General features: G+C 33.7%; 1 protein-coding gene across 1 annotated transcript; it reads right to left on the minus strand.

Annotated features, from left to right (window-relative positions):
* Positions 1-6,629: 6,629 nt before the first annotated feature.
* On the minus strand, positions 6,630-7,370 carry LOC145596695 (uncharacterized). Its single transcript, XM_081652910.1, has one exon. It carries the CDS (start codon positions 7,368-7,370, stop codon positions 6,630-6,632), a length of 741 nt encoding a protein of 246 aa, XP_081509036.1.
* Between the last annotated feature and the right edge of the window lie 11,083 nt (positions 7,371-18,453).

Below are 18,453 nucleotides of genomic sequence, written 5' to 3' on the forward strand. Positions count from 1 at the left end.
CCAAAAAAAAATTTCTACATGATTATTATAAAATGTCGTAATCTTCAATTATTCTGAAATGATGGTACTTTGTAATTTTTTTTTTTTTTTTTCAATACATGATTACTTTGACTAATACTGCTGTAAAATCTATTATGAACAATAATGCTTATCTACCACCCTGGAGATATTCGGTAGCAAGATCCTTTTCATTGAAATTGATTTAAGCTGAAAATATTTGAATTCAATTAAACTAAAAAGTAAATCCATTTGCCAAATGACCACTTTTATGTTTTTCAGAGCAACTTCCTTAAGATTTTCAACTAAGCCATGAAAAGGTCTAATTGACTAGTACTGCTGTCGGATTACCCCAAGGCCAATGATAATTGGTTAGAAAACTTTAGACATCTTCATTATTCATTCAAAAGAATATCAAAAGTAAAGTACTCGCATTTTGTTCCTTCAACAACCTTTTATATATACCTTTTTTTTTTTTTTTTTTTTTTTTTTGACAATAACCTATTATACATTTGCGTAGCTTCGTTTAGTCATTGTGATTTTTGATTTAACATAATAGAGCTATTAAACAAGTTACATAATAAGATATACTTCATAATATGAGTATATTACTATCAACCATGCACGCGTCATTTTATAGTAGTTATGAATGAAGGATATTGATTTAGACGAATTTTAATTATATGTCTTGAATTGATGAATATCATCCCCAAGACTTTAACCAATTAACTTAAACTCACTCAATACATTCAAATAATTTTCAAACTAGTGTGTGGCTCGGGCGATGCCCCAAGTTGCTAGTTTATAATTAACGTTTGATTATTTTTGCTTAATGTATTGATAATTATCTTCAAAATGTAATATTTTGAATAAAGATTTGTATTAGGAGAATCATATTCAATATTTGTAACAAAATTTAATATAAGTTGTTATATTATCCTATGATATGTAACAAATGGTACAATTAAGGGCTAATCATCTTATCCAAGTTAACTATAATTGTGTTGGATAAATTAACACAATATATGGTTAGCTAAGGTGGTAAGACTTGTATCGTAGTACTTATTGGTCTCAAGTTCAAGTCATGTTGTAAGCATTTTTTAAATGTCAAATGTAATTCTGATCTTGTTGTACTGTGGAGGTAACATGACATATTTATAGTGTTTTAATACATGACACATGGCATATATTGATGACTTGGCACGTGTATAGAGCTTAAAAGGGTGACACATGGTACATATTCTGTTTTAGGAACGCTTCTGTCCCGTGCAATGCACGGGTTGTTCATAGATAATTGTATTGAGAGATGAGTGAGGAAATATCAATAAATTAGTATGGGTGTAATGTGTAACAAAAACCATGATTAAAGAAATTTATCTTTTTAGACTTTGATTCACAATGAAGCTTTGTAAAAAAGAAGGTGATGGGAACTAAAATTAAATAAGAAAAGGAAAAGGTTGAATTGAAGAGGGGAGATGAAGATGAAAGGTTTAATGAATGAGTGAAGAAAGATATTGTAATAAAAAAAGAAATTAAACATATAAGATGACATGTGGCACATTGGCTTGGAAAAGAAGATGGAGAAATGTAATAGGATGAGGACACATGTCTTTTTGGTTTGAGTTTTTAAATACTAAAGTATAGATAAGTATAGATTAGTACTTGATTCAAAACATATGAGTAGAAATATGTACTATATATATAATTTTCAATTTAAAAGTACATAACTACAGAGTAAATAAGCTTAGTGGTGTAGTTGGTTCTGCATTTTGTTCTTACTTATGGCCTTAAGGTCACCAATTCAAATCCTATATACAACCTCATTCATTATTGATTTTAGGGGCCGAGCTTTTAGGTGGTTAAAGCTAATAGAGTGTCTATTTAACCAGTACCTCATCCATATAAGGTGAAGCATTAGAATCAGAATAGATTCATTATCTATATTGCTCAACAAGATTCAAAGCTGAGGGCTCTTTAAACAACCAAAGTCCTTGTACAATCCAAGAGAAAGCATATTATAATTGTCCTTCTTCCCCTACTTGAGAAGCTACCCCTGTTCAATCTTTCTATTTTAATTGTGCATATAGTTTTCTATTCATATAGTACTACTTAATTTGTTAAATATTGGCCGGGATCATCATATTAAGAGAGAGTCTAGTTCATAAGATCAACAACTGAGGTTTTATCCAAAAATCATTTGATAATTAGTCTTAACTTTGTAAAGATTTTTTTCTTAATCAACTTGCATTGGGAGACTCATATGATTTTCAATTCGTTGTATAAAAGTTATGTTTTAACACTATTGATATACTTGGTATGTTAATATTAAAAATGTTAACCTTAAATTAAAGTTTGACCACATAAAAAATTAAGAAGATAAAGAAAGAATGGACATAATAATTGTACAATATGTGTCTAGACTCTAGAGTATAACAATTCAAATATAGTTGAGAAAAAACTTAATTCTATTAGCATGATTTCCTTATACTCCACTCACTCATATACTATACTTGTATTACGGAGTATTAATTTATTTTACTGTAGACTAGTGAATGTAAACTCATCAGTCACCATGCATGGCAACTTTTTACCAGCATATGCACCTCAATAGTGGATTCAAATAATTAATTATGTGAGGGTTTATTAGAGGTAATAATCAAGTAGTTGAATTGATAAGAAATTTGTTAACATTTATACTCTTATAAGCAAAGAGTAAATTTTCCCAAATTTTTACAATTAATTGGGTTCAGTTGACCAACTATTGTCAATGTGCCTTCACCAAGGGGGCAAGGGTCATGCTCTAACTATCAAAATAATGTTTAGAACTAATCAATTTGGATTTAATAAAAAAATAAAAAAAATAATTAAAAAAAAAAAACCTTAATACAATTTTATGTATGTACCTAATATATCTGTAATATATGGAATATTGATGCAGCAATATTTCATATTTAGGTAATTTGACCATAGTCATGTTAATAAAAATCGAGTAAAGATGAGATTATATATTTCGCCAACTTTCTTAAATAAGGCCTTTAAAACTTATCATCAATTTGACGAGCAAGTATTGTCACAGCAAAATTGTTTTCAAAAATAACTTCTTGCTTTCTTAGTCTAATTTACTTTTTACAACATAGTTTATGTTTGTGTACATATAAAAAAAAAAATTTAAAAAGAGAGAGAGAGAGAGGATGAATGTAGTCAGCGAAAATGATGTTTTATTCTTTTTTTGTATTATTTGTTGTGAGGTGAGAAAATGATATTTTGATTTAGGTTGAAATAGGAGAGGAATTTTAAGCTTTCTAAATTTGGATATTCCACCTTCAAATTGGGTTGCAAATCGCTTAGAATAACGACCAAAAGCACTGTATTGTTTTCTTTTCTAGTAAAGCTTCTGTCATCTTTTGATCAAAAAAGAAACCCTCTGTCATCTTACTCCTCTTTTGCAGATTGCTATTTAAGATACCCCTACCCAATTCTATTTATCTGTTTATACTTTAAGTAATCAAGTATTAATCATTACTTATACGTAGTATTAATCAATATGAAGTTTTTTATTTTTTTATGAGGTCTAAAAAATCACCCTTTAAAAAAAAACTGCCCGATTTTTATTACTTTTATGCAAGATTAAGGGCCTGTTCTCTTACGTTGAAATTCAGTTCAGTTCAGTTCATTTCAATTCAGCTCCTAATTTCCTTCTCTTATAAAATATTCAGTTCAGTTCAGTTCAGCTGAGTTCAGTCAATGAGAACATGCCCTAAGTCTTTAATCATAGTAATCTCTATTCTCTATGTAATTTAAACAGTTTGATTGTGTTAATTATAATGAGAAGGATCTTATAATGAGAAGGATGAAATATGCAATTATTTTGAACTAAATGTGCATATACTTCAATACTTGTATTTTCTACTAAACATGCATATTTGATTTTTCACCTGATACTTTTTTTTTGCAATTTCTGGAAAAATGAGAACTGATGCACATTATGTGCAAAAAATATGCACATTCAATTTCGGTCAAATTTTTTTTTGCACATTTTATTTAAAAAATAAGCAAATTCAGTGAAAATTTTATGCACATAAAATCCTTCTCATCCTTCTCGTTTTAAGGCTCTCGTGAGAATTTTTCTTATGTGAGAACACTATTTGTGTTCTAAATTTTTATTCGCATGTTCTAAATTTTATATCTGATGTTCTAAACTTTTCCTTAGGTGTTCTAAATTAAATCAAATGTTCTAATTTAGTACTCACATGTTCAAAACCATAAATTAGTTAAGTTTAATTTGATGTCATAAATTTTAAATAACTTGTTCCAAAATTTTAACTTATATGTTCTAAATTTTAAAACGTGTGTTCTAAGATTTTTAATTACATGTTCCAGATTGTAAAGCGTATGTTCTATTTTTTTACACGTATGATCTAAATTCTTTACTCACACTTTTTATATTCTATATCAGTTTGTTCTAAATTTTTATTCACATGTTCATAATCTTAAATCAAATGTTCTAAATTTTACTCATATGTTTGAAATTTCATAAAGCAAATTTTATAAATTTTTAATCACTTATCCTAATTCTTAAATCAGATGTTCTAAACATTTTATTCACACAAATGTTCTAAATTATAACTCATATGTTCAGAATTTTAGTTTGAGTCACATGTTCTAAATTTTAACTCACATGTTCTAAATTTTTACTCACATGTTCTAAATTTTTACTCATACATTCAGAATTTTAGTTTGAGTTCCATGTTCAAAATTTTAACTCGCATGTTCTAAATGTTTACTCACATGTTCTAAAGTTATACTCATATGTTCTAAATTTTAAATTAGTTCTCATATAAGTATGAATTCTCACATATGAACATATTCTCACCGAATCCCTTCCCTATATATGTGTGTGTGTGTGTGTGTGTGTGTATATACATACATATATGTATATACATACATATTGTATATGTGTGTATGTATATATATATGTGTGTGTATGTGTATATATATATATACTTCGTATATATTACTATTAAGCGAAAATGCAATACATAATTATACCTCAAAAATACTTAATTTTGTTATTTGTAGTCAGCTAAACCATACAAATTAAGTTTAAATCCAACCTATATCATGTTTATATAAAAGTCATATCAGTAGTATATATATTACAATTCAATCGTGAATTTAAAACGTTTCCTTGTATACTTCGTATTCTTTCTATTTCTCAATTTCATCATCACATGGGTCATTTTTATCTCTCGGTCTAATATATGGATCCTTAAAATATATTTATTTATACATGTTATATTTTTTTTATACTACGTATATTGCAGTGATTTGCAGTACTAAAAGAACGGCCGAATATAAGGTATAACTGCATTTGGATTGAGTCAAATTTGACACCCAAAAAAAAAAAAAAAAAAAATTGAGTCGTGTTAATTTCGTAAATGTGGCATATCATGCAATTGAATATTTGATCTTCCCCGAGAAAATGTAGTAGCCTATGTAGCTATCACTGCCACTTAATTAGCAAGTAGACTATACTTGACCAATCCCTTTCTTGCTACTTTTAAACCTTCAAGTGGTACAAGTTCGAATAAAGTAATGGTTTTTTTTTAAAAAAAAAAAATGAATTACGCAATTAAATTTTGCCATTTAACCACATGAAATAGCTAGTGGGAATGTAGGTTAGTAAGGTTACAAATGTGTTAAGTTTAGGCTAGCTACATAGAGACTAGGGACTAGGGAGTAATAATGAACGTAAGAAGTTAGTTTAATTGCAAAAATGTTACTTTTTATAATTAAGGTAGAATCAACTATCACTGTTAAAATTAAATGATAAAATTAATATGGATTAGTACATTTTTACCTCAATTCTTCCTATTCCTTGAAACTATAGAACTAGCTAGGTACTTTCTTTGCTTCTTATTACTTACAATACTTCTTATTTTACACTTGTCAATATGTTATTTCGATTGCAACATTTTTTAATAAGTAAAAACTTCGATTTTGTAATATGAAAGTATAAATCAAGACAAATCAAACAAGATATCACATGGTGACATGGCTATATTATTTTTCCTTAACTTGCAAGTTGCAATGCGAATTGTAAAGACATTTTTCTTCAACATTGTGACCTAGCCTAAAGAAAATACTTGGTAAAAAAAATTTCTATCGATAAAAAGGTTTATTTATTAGGGAGTAATTAGTAGCTTTTCATCATATGACCTAGAGAAGACATTTAGGCCCTATTCTTTTGATCTTTTGAGCAAGCAAAGTAGAGCAGATCGATTTCAGCAGAGCACAACTTATTTATACTCAGTAAAGTAGAGCACACCACAACAATACAACTCAAAAGAACAGTATCCTATTTATATTTGCTTCCTTATAAACATGCATGTTGATCGTGATTGAATCTTATTGAAAGCTTGAAATAGTTGCTTTACATCACCTGTTAGCCGCTATATCTTCAATTTATAAGCTTTTAATTTATACTCTATACGAAGTTTATAGTAATTTCTCTATTCATACTCTACAAGAAGTATAATGTAATTCCTCCTTAACGAGGCCAAGCCGGATAATAATAATCATTTCACTTTTTTTTTTTTTTTTTTTTTTTGAAAACACGTATTCTCCATTAATCAATCAAGGGACAAAGAGTCCATAAGAACATAAGGAGAAATACAAGAAGGAACATGATTTTCCCACAATTGTTCATTGCCATACGAAATCATCTTAGTTAAATTATGGGCAACGCAATTTCCATTTCTCTTCACATGAGACCAAGCCACAGATGCAAAATTCGAGCTAAGAGCAAGGATATCTCCTAACACCCCATCCATCTCCAAAGAAGCTGAGCTCCTTGAGATCTTTTCGACCATAGACTTGCAATCAGATTCGAAAATGACCTCAGTGAAACCATACAACCTGCCAATCTTCAAAGCAAATAACATAGCTTTGGCTTCTGCTGTTTCGGGAGTCCAGTAGGCACGGCTTCTTCTTGTAGCAGCAACAAAAACCTTTCCCTCAGCATCCCTTGCAACCACACCCAGACCAACCCAACCCTCGTCTGCGAGGCAAGCATCAGCATTAATCTTGACAGTGTTAGCAGGTGGAGCACACCATTTGTCAGAGCTAGGAGCAGGACGAATACCCACAGCCCCATAAATTCGTACAGCATAGGTACCTTGCTCCTCAACATATCTGTTAACACGCTCAATAATAATAGCATTGGGAGTATACTTATTTTGGAACACTTTCAAGTTTCTATCCCCCCAAATGCACCAGGCAAGGAACATACCTCTTTGTATGGTTTTAGGATCCAACTTCTTCCAGCTTACCACCAGATCACAAAAGGAGTCAAAACCACTCCAATTCGCCATTTCGGAGCAGCGACAATCCTCCCACAGCCCTTGAACTCTAGTGCACTCCACTAAGGCATGCTACACACTTTCAGATTCATTAGAGCACCAGGGACAGTTGGCATCAGGCGTGAGGTGGCGGAAAAAAAGCAGGTTCTTTACAGGGAGAGTGTTGGTGCAGAGACGCCAGAAAAAATGTCGCACCTTTGGGGTAACATTCGCCTTCCAAATTTCCAACCAAGCTTGGTGGAAATTGTCCAAATCACACCCCTTTCCCAGCAGGTATGCCGTCTTCACAGTGTACTCCTCCGTCTTAGAAAAAGCCCAAATAATCTCGTCTTCTTGATCTCTTTCGCTCAAAGGAATAGCCAAAATACATTGTTTATCCCTTTCCAAGAAATGCTCATCAAGGATATCCAGATTCCATTCCTTACTCACCGGGTCAATAATATCGCTCACACGTGAGAAAGCAGTAGATTCCTCACTCATGATGTAGCGTCCATTAGCATCCGCAATCCAAGGGTCGGACCACAAATTGATATTATGACCATTCCCCACCTTCCACAACATTCCCTCCTTGATGATTGCCTTTGATGACCAAATGCTACGCCATGAAAAACTCCCCGCCAAGCCGAGGTACGAGCCAAGAAAATCAGAATGGGGATAATACTTGGCTTTAAGTACACGCTCAAGGAGTGAGAAAGGAGCCTTCACTAATCGCCAAGCTTGCCTTCCCAAAAGAGCATCGTTAAAGACACTTAAATCACGAAAACCCATCCCCCCTAAGCACTTCAAAGTACACAAAGACTCCCAATTTTTCCAGTGAATCTTCCTCTTCCCCTCACTTGATCCCCACCAAAACCTAGCCATAGCCGAGTGGATGCGTTGAATAATCATACTAGGGAATTTGTACACACCCATTAGATAAGTTGGGATGGCTTGGATAACAGATTTTAAAAGAATCTCTTTCCCCGCCCTCGATAAAAGCTTCTCCTTCCATCCCTGCAATTTCTTCCATATTCTGTCAAGGACTGCCTCAAAAATGGCTTTTTTCGAACGACCCACCATAGTCAGGATACCCAAATATTTCTCATGTCTGTCGACCTCTCTCATGTGTAAAATCTCCATCAAACCTTCTCTTTGCTCAATAGGGACTCCTTTGCTAAAAGAAACCTCCGACTTATCATAATTAATTTTCTGCCCGGATGCTTTTTCATACTGGTTGAGAACCTCAACTACAACTTTGCATTCCTGTCGGTTAGCTCTGGCAAAAAGAAGACTATCATCAGCAAAAAGAAGATGAGAAATTTCCGGCCCATTGCGACTAGCTCTAGCCCCGTGGAGGGCCCTATCATGCACCTTCTTCTGTAACATACTAGAGAAAACATCAGTCACCAGAATAAATAAGTAGGGGGGAAGAGGGTCCCCCTGCCGAAGCCCCCTAGTAGGAGACACCGAGCCACCTACTCCTCCATTAATCACAAAGGAGTAAGACACAGAAGAAACACAATCCATCACCAAATTCACCCATCTTCCATCGAAACCCATTGTCAAGAGAAGTTTTTGCAGAAAACTCCATTCAACCCTGTCATAGGCCTTACTCATGTCAAGTTTCATAGCTATCGTCCCCCTTTTACTTTTGTTCCTATTTTTCATAGTATGAAAAATTTCCAGAGCAATAAGAGCATTATCAGTGATTAACCGTCCAGGAACAAAAGCACTCTGATTTTCGGAAATAATGCCCGGAAGGATATGTTTAAGCCTCATAACAATAGACTTCGAAACCAATTTATAGAGGACATTACACAAAGCTATAGGACGATATTCAGCAGTAATAGTGGGGGCATTGACTTTGGGAATAAGCACAATATTAGTGTGATTCACAGGCTTCGAAGAAGAAAAACCATGTAAAATACTACTAACAAAAGAAGTCACCTCGTTACCAATGATGTGCCAGAATCGCTGATAGAAAATAGCGTGCATTCCATCCGGTCCCGGGGCTTTGCAAGGATGCATCTGTTTCAGTGCTACTAGAATCTCCTCTTTCGTGAATGGCCGCGTGAGCTCAACATTTATTTCTGGGGTGATGCAAGGACTGATACTCTCAAGAGCTTCATTGATGTCGAAATCAGAAGGAGAGGAAGTAGAGAAGAGGTTGCTGAAATGCTTGGAGATGACTTCTTCAATTTTTTCCTCATCTGACTGCCAAACTCCCTGCTCATCATATATACCACCAATAAAATTCTTTTTCTTTCTTTGGGAAGCTTTGTGATGGATGTATTTGGTATTTTTGTCGCCATCTCGAACCTCCGACACCCTACTACGAATATACCAGTACGCCTCCAACTTCTCATTTAAAGAATCCAGCTTTTTTTCGAGATGAGCACACACCCGAATGCTCTCTCCTGTAGTTCTCTGAAGCTGGGCTGTTTATAATGCTTGCTTGGTTTCATCAATTTGCTTCTCTAGCTTGTTGAATTTTGCCTTACTCCATTTTTCAAGACCCCTTGCAATAGCAGCCACCCTTTCGAAAGTTGACACCCCAGCCGAACTGTCCCACGCTTCTTTTACAGCACTCTCACAAGTATCATCTAATAACCAACCTATTTCGAACCTGAATCTTCTCTTCTTCTGTTTTTTCCTATTATTCCCCACATTACACCTGAGCAGAAGAGCCATATGATCAGATTTGTAGCGAAGCAAGTGTTCGACCTCAGCCTTGGGAAATAAATTCATCCAAGAACGAGACCCCAAGCATCGATCTAGCCGTTCCCGAACTCTAGTTTCAGTTGAATTCCCCATTTCCCACGTGTACCAGCTACCAACATATCCCAAATCACGTAACTCACAAACATCCACCGTTTCCCGAAACTTCTCAACCTCCCTCCTAGGCCTACAAGCTCCACCTTCAATCTCACCATATGAAAGTATCTCATTAAAATCTCCACCAAGAAGAATGGGGTTAGGAGAGTTAGTAACGAGATGTCGAATCAAGTCCCAAGTTTTGTGCTTCTCATCTTCTTTCGGCCACCCGTAAATGCCAACAAATCTCCATCTACCATCGGAGTTGGTAACATCCCCACATATATGATTATCGGAAAAAGAGACCAGAGAAAAAGTCACCACATTCCTCCAATATAGACACAAGCCCCCGGCTTTACCTCTACTAGCAACACCAAAAGCGTTTTCAAAGCCTAAACGCCCTTTTATTTTTTCTACCTCAATTTTATTAATCATGGTCTCCGACACAAAAATCATGTTGGGAGCAAATTTTATACTCCACTTTCGGAGCTGTCGAACTGACCGGGGGTTGCCCAAACCCCGGCAGTTCCAAATTAAAGCATTCATTGAGAGAGGCGGGGTTGGTCCTCACCAACCTCCACCGCCAAATCAGTCTCCATGTTTGCCCGTCCCTCCACCTCAACAGTCTCCTTCTGCTTGCTTCGTTTCCCTATGTGTTCATCATTCATCATATTCATCTCCCGTTCCTCCAAATGTCTTTTGCGGGTGAGTTGGGAAGTGGTACTCGTTTTGATACCAGTAGGGACACGGCCTTTCTTTTTACCCACACGAGTATCATCAATCGAAGTACACCCCACATTAAACACGTTCATTGCAGGGGAGTAAAAAAGATGGGGTCAGAGTACTTAGATTCACTGGCACATTATTTGCTGCTCCACACTCCTGTGAGGTGTTATTTGAAATTACAGTGGAAGTGGCAGTCACCTCCCGATTATTTCCAGACTTTTTTACAATCTGATCTTCCAAAGCATCCATAGAATTCAACACAACTGCATCTTGATTAGAAACATTAGAGTCCTTAGTCACAAAAACTAGGCGCTTAGCAGATTTCAGATTCTCCATTTCTTCCTTCTCTTTCGATACCCCTTTCCTTGGCGTGGCCTTAAGAGTGGTACTCCACCCAAGTTTCTCCTGCTTGTCTTCTTCAGTAACCTCCAAACATTCACGCTCAGAGTGACCCATTATACCACACGCAAAGCAAAAGAAAGGGAGGCGTTCATACGCGAAATCAACTTGCAATTCCTTTCCCCTACGATCTCTAATCTTTTGAAACCTTCGAAGCGGCCGAGTCACATCAAGCATAATTTTAACCCGTCTAAATCGACCAACCCCCAGCAAATCATCCTCCAGTTCCAGTATTTCACCCATCCCCTCCACCAATTTCCTAACATGACCATCAGACCTACAATTGAAAGGTAGGTTTTTGATCCGAACCCAGAAAGGAGAGGTTGTGAGCGATACCTCTTCCGGCTGTTCATTGCCATCAATCTCCTTCAAAAGCATAAGCATATTATCAAAACACCATGGTCTACCATTTAAAACTTTCTCCATGTCCTTCCAGTGAAAAAACTGAAAAGCATATAGGTTAGGGCCAAGCACCCTGATCGCCACACCACTCCCCGGAGCCCAGACGTTGGTAATGGTCTTTTTGAACGCATCAACATTGTAGGATCGACGCGTTAACAGTTTTCCAATAAGCATGAGCGACAGATTTTTCTCCTCTGCATTAGGGTTTATATCACCCAAATCAATAGTCGTGTTCTCCTCTTCTTGGATGCTTAGGTTTTTGCACAGACTAGTAATTTCCTCTTCTGCCATCGCAGCGAGAGGACAAAAACGAACGGAAAATAAAGAAAATCACCGGAATCCGGTAGGGTTCTATCCACGGATAGAGAGAGCGCTTTTTTTTGAGAGAGGGAGCCCTTTCTTTCGAGGGAGTTATTTTAATTACAATTTGTTATACTCGTCTAAGTCGTATTTCATATAATCATTTCACTTATCTAGCTATTTCATTTGATTCTTTTTTTTTTTATTTAAAAATAGACTAATTTCATAATAACAGATACTTGTAATAATCATAGTGTATTGGACAATAATGTAACTTAGATATTCTCTAATTTAAGAAGACTGTCAAGTTTATTATTGTTTCATTATATGAAAATATAAACCCTAAACGTCTTTAGATATTATTAAAGTAACTAAAAGCAACAAACTAACAACCTTTATTTCCTCTAATTAGAGATTATTATGGTATATATTCCTCTTGTACATCACAACTAGCATGTCAAAACTCCAAAAAGACGCTTTCAATAACAAAGTAAATCATACATAGTTAATTTAATCACAAAGTAAGGCACAGATCATACATACTTATGATTGATGAAACTTTGCATCTTGTATTAAAAATAAAAATTGATAAAATGTTGACCGACTTCTTTATAGAGTTATAAATATTTCTCCACATAGGGAACCTTAAAAAAAGTGCTTTTTTGCCTCAATTTTAAAATATTGTCTTCGTTTTAATAGATTGTCAGTAATTCTTTTTAATTTTCCTAAAAAGATTGACTCATCTCTCGATTTTTTTAATTGTCGATATTTTTCCTACTATATATCCCTCAGTACCTTATTCATCATCCTACATGCAAAAAAAAAAAAAAAATAAATAAATAAAAAAATAAAAAAATCAACCTACATGCAAAAAACTAATACAATGTGAATAAATGTATCCATTTGCTCAATAAAACTCTAATAAAGTGAAAATAAGCGATAGGACGATGAGGTTTCAAAGACAAGAATGGATTTATGCTCTAATATTGTAGAGTAGATAAGTATAGCACAGATGTCAGAGTGACGCAAAAAGCTAAATTAGCAAAGCATCTTATATAAGAGAGTCATAAAAGCAAAGATTGAAGAATTTGAAGACCGAATCTTCTTCACTAGTTACTTACCTCTTTCAATTCGCCTTTATTATGATATTGGTCCCCTTCTTAATTTTAGTTATATTCATGATTACTTGAATACTTGATTCAATTTAGTTGTCAATAGTATAGGGGCCTGTTCACATTTACTTAATTTCAGTTCAGTTAAGTTAAGTTCAGTTCAGTTCAATTCAGTTCAGTTCCAATCAGTTCAGTTCAGTTCAGTTCAGTTCAGCTCTTAATTTCCCTCTCACATAAAATATTCATTTCAGCTCAGTTCAGTTCCAATCAGTTCAGCTCCAATCAGTTCAGTTTAGTTTAGCTCAATTCAGTAAATATGAACAGACCCTAAATTGCAATTTTCCGTTACGTAATTAAATATGTTGAAGTCTTTATTTGAATATTTTGTGATATACTGCGTATAAGGTTAAAGCGGATTTAACAATTTGTAAAGAAGCAATGCTCTTGGTTGATTGTTCGTGTGGTCATATAGATTGCCCTATGTATGTAAGTAGTTAAAAAAAATTTTGCCAAAAAGAATATTTTTTCTAATGTATGGTTGGTGCACCCGGGTGCACCATGCGCATGGTGCATCCGGAAAGAACATTAGGTATATTTAAAAGAACATGGGGAAAAAAAAGAACATTATAGATATTTATAAAAAAACGTGAGCATAATATGTTCTTTAAGTTTGATTAATATGTTCTTTGAGTTTGAAATATATGTTCTTTACTATATACAATATGTTCTTTAATGGAAAAAAAAAAACCGAGTAACCAGGAAAAAGAACATGTTCTTTAATGTATTATCATGTTCTTTTTGTAAAGACTTTATGTTCTTTGGCTAGAAGTGATCAAAGTTAGACCGGCCCGATTTTGGACGGGTTTTGGGCAGAATTTTTTCGCCCCCGCATCGGGTCGGACCCGAAAAACGGGTTTGGGAATGCGTTTTTATGCATTTTAGTTGATTCTTTTACTCGACCCGAAAAACCCGCATGACCGGACTATTTTGGGTGGGTTTGGGCACAAAAAATTTGGCCCAAAACTTGTCCCGACACGAGAAGTGATCTGATTTTTTAACTTTGGCCCGACCCGCCCAATGATTACCTCTATCTTTGTCAAATGCAAGCATGTTCTTTTTTTTTGTCAAATATTATGTTCTTTTTCAAACACGTTCAACCACCCGAGTAACCATGAAAAATAACATGTTCTTTTTATATAGACTTTATGTTCTTTGAAATGTCATGTTCTTGTTAAACACAGGTATGTTCTTTTTCAAACACTAGCATGTTCTTTTTTTTTTTACCCATGTTCTTTTTTTTTTACCCATGTTCTTTAAAATATGTCTAATGTTCTTTCCGGGTGCACCATGCGCATGGTGCACCCGGGTGCACTATACTATTTTCATATTTTTTTCATAGATATTGAAAGCTAAAATGAACAAAAAAAAGTGCTCATTGACAAAAAATATGAATTTGTTAATAACCCTGAGTCCCTGAGATTATACAATATACGTAGTACTAACTATATATGTATAAAAACAGTAAAACCCGAAAAATATTACTTATTGATAATTCGGAATTTAAGTACCTCAAGCCCTCAACTAACATCTCTAATAAGAAAATAAAAAAGTACCTCAACTAACTAAAATGATTCCAAGCTTTACCTTTGACCAACACCCCTTAGCTTAATGGAGGAACTATATCATCATGTATAATTAATACGGAGTACTTGGTATGTATTATTACGTGGCCTCACCATCCAATCAACACATAGCTAGAGATCTTAATACGAAATCCATAAGCTTTTACTTAAAGGCGCTCCATTTTAATATCCATTTTTTTGCATGATAAAATTATATAAAGAAAATTGAGATATTAGGAAAAGCATTAGTTTAATTTTTTTGGTTCTTTTGAAAAAATGTCCTATATTTGTACATGAAGATTTCCACTATTTATTTGATGATTCTTCTTCCAATCATTTCGCGGGAATTAATATTTTATTAATGTGCACGAAGGTATATTAGTATGCATCATTTTTATTAGTGGACCATCATTACATATATTTTCTTTCCAAAGTTAATTATTATCAAAGAATCCTTATGGGTTGATTGATCAAAAAATTAATTAATTAAAGAATCCCTAGCTTATAGGTTGATGATGGGAACTTTTTACAAGTCGAACACCTAGGCCGTAATGGCTAGAGGGAATATTGCAAAGAAAATCAAAATTATATAATTTTGCAAGTATTTAACGATTGCTATTTGTATACAATCTGTCCCATAATTTGTGTCCCATTGGTGTTCCACTAAATATGATTGGTTCTTAAAATATTTATTTGCTTTTTAAAATTTGAGAAGTGGGACCTTGTAATTATTACAACCAATGATATTAAGTGGAACACAAATTGAACACGAAAAATGGGACAGAGGATTTAAACCCTTAATTTTATATCAGTAACAATTAATTAAAGTCACGATAGATAGATGACGTAAATAAAAATTAATTTCAAGCTTTGAATAACTCTTGAAACTTTAACAATAGTCTAATTAAATGTTATATCTATTGAAGAATTCTAAATTGAGACATAAGATAAGGCGGTAACAGGAATAGTTGCATAGGGGGTGGTGGAATAGTGGAGGTGGTCAATGACTCAAAGGATGGTGGATGAGACCTAAAATGTATAGAGAGGGACTAGGGAATTGAACTTGAGTTTTATGTTTCCTTTTTCTAATAGATTTAACAACTCTATTACTTCTAAACCATGCAAATTATTAAGTATACTCTATATTCTTAATCTTTCTTTTCTTGCTCGATCAGTTTTCTTCTCAATCTTTATTGTGAACAAGATACAAACTAGAGCACTATCAATCCATTGGTAGCCAATCGTATAATGGTAACCACAAACTAAAGAAACACTAAACAGAAAAGCTTAATAAATCTACTCTACATCTAGTAGCAATGTCATGTGCCTCAACCACCTGATCCCTGCTAACTTTCCAGATTAGACAAGTTTGAAACAGTTGCCCTTCCTGCAATAATGGTAGTGGAGTATTTATGTACTCCTTTTTTATTGCAAGGGTAATTTTCATGCATATTTCATGCTAACAAGACTTCATCATTGTAATTTTCTTATGGAGTATATATATCTAAGTACTACTCTTAGAGAAAACTGCAAAAAAAAAAAAAAAAAAAAAAAAAAAAAAAGGGTTATATAATACACCTAGAAATCTAGAATGTTATATGCATGGTGCATTATCCACCAGTACTTTTTAGTTTTTACACATTTGATAATTAAATGAGCAAACAACACTCTTCGATACAACGTGCACCTGATTGTATATAAAAATCTTTAAATAAATAAAAAAAAAAGATGTATAAAGTTCTATAGTAAACAAACATTAATTGACATAATTTATTACTTGCAATCAAATACGATCCAAGTTGAGAGTGAGGGATAACTCAAGTGGTTAGAGTTTCCTTCCTGATTTCAAGAGATCTTGAGATCGATTCTCACCCCGCCCTTGTGGCTCTCTAAACACCAAAAAAAATACGATCCAAGTTAATTAGTGATCACTAATTAATTTCATGTGGCTTCATTGTGTTTTTCACTTAGTGCATTCGTTGACAATAAAAACCGCCATTTGGTGCAAATCATCAGCAAAATCTTGATTAAAATTTATAGTCAAAGTTTCCAATACTAAACTATACAAATATTCTCAGTTGAAATTTAATAAAACTTATAAAAACAATAAAATACTTGTTCGTATCATTGTAGTGAATCTGGCATGTCCTTTTTACTACCTTCATGCTAATATTTTTCTAAGAGAATTTAGGTTAGTGGGCCTTCCAACTAATTCCACTCCCAAACTTTTTGGGCTTGTTAACATGCTTATGATGGGCTTTTTGTTGACTGAAGCATATAAAAGTCAACATCTAAAATGTAGTGCGTCACCCTATTTGTGTCTGTTGTTATGATTTACCAGCATTAAGTCTTGCTTTACTGCTAAAACGACTTGTTTTCTTATGTTAATTAATGTTCAATGGATGTAGAATTTTGGAATTTAGAATCGTCAAGTAGAACCGTTAGTCGCCCATGCTTAATCTACCTTGGTTAACAGTTTGATTCTTATACGAGTGTAGAGAATGTGGAGGAGCTATTACGATTATGTTCTACCTTCTTCTATTTGTTATCATGTACGGTCATTTTAGAGTCCTTTTACTCGTGGTTTATAATGTAAGAAATTGAATATGTTTTCTACATATATGCGTCACTTTAATCTAAGATAAGATGCATGTATCTATAATCTATGATATGAATGCAAATAAAGGTTACATAGATAATTCGGATAGTAGTGCCTTTCAAGAACAAAATTTGAAAACCAAATTTAAAGTACCTACGTTGAGTAAATAAGTGACGAATCATATTGGCAACAAACAATATCTTTTTAATTTAACTTTTTCAGTTATTTTACAAAACTCCACTATCATGCTAAATTCAAGGCCGATATTCTTGTGTTGTAGTTTTCATAGTTCTTGTGACACACATATAAGATTTCGGTCTTAATTGAGGTAGTTTTTGAAGAAGGAAGAACAAAAACATTATAAAACAAGCTTAAGCATAAGACATGTAAGTTATATCGAGTTATTTTCTTAACTATCAATCACAATTAATGATAGTGAACGATATCTCAAGTGGTTAAAGCTTCCCTACCGATTCCAGGAGATCTTGAGATCGATTCTCATCACTCGTCCTTGAGGCTCTCTAAACACCCAAAAAAAAAAATTCAATCACAATAAAGTTATCCCTAGGTGCTAGCCTTTGCTTCGTCTTTAGAATTTCTCTGTCTGCTAGTAACTAGATCAATTATTGCCTTTCTAACTTTTAATGGAGCATTTGGTAATATAATCAATTCACAACTCATTAAGAAAAGCCTAAAGAACTCAAAGAGATGTTCTAAAGAGGGAAAAAAAGCAGTCAAATGCTAGTAACCCTAGGAGTCACTCTATTAGTCTTTGCAATTTCTTCCACTCGTGTGAAGAATCTATAAAAGCTTCCCATCAAAACATTTCACTTCATTCCCCACGCCTAAGAGAAAGAAGTTGTTTTTGCGAAGGAAGTTTGTGTGCTTCATGTGGGTCTATAGCCATTAGCTAGCTAGGACATTATTTGATGTGACAATGTAAGTTTTTTTAAGGAGGTGTCATGATTTGGGGGACCATGAGAATTCTATAAAATTATAGACTTTTGCCACTTCTACTCTTTTTTACCCACTTGTAATTTTAATTGCATAAAATACATTATTAACTTTTTGTGTATTGCTTTAATTTATTTCCACTTGGTAAATTCAATTCCAAAATTCTAATATTAACTAAACCAATAGCA

This window comes from Chenopodium album, chromosome 20, assembly GCF_948465745.1.
Source record: "Chenopodium album chromosome 20, dcCheAlbu1.1, whole genome shotgun sequence".
In the NCBI taxonomy this organism is placed as follows: Eukaryota; Viridiplantae; Streptophyta; class Magnoliopsida; order Caryophyllales; family Amaranthaceae; genus Chenopodium; species Chenopodium album.

Coding starts and splice junctions, on each gene's coding strand:
- LOC145596695 (XM_081652910.1), bottom strand. CDS start 7,370: ATGGCGAATTGGAGTGGTTTTGACTCCTTTTGTGATCTGGTGGTAAGC.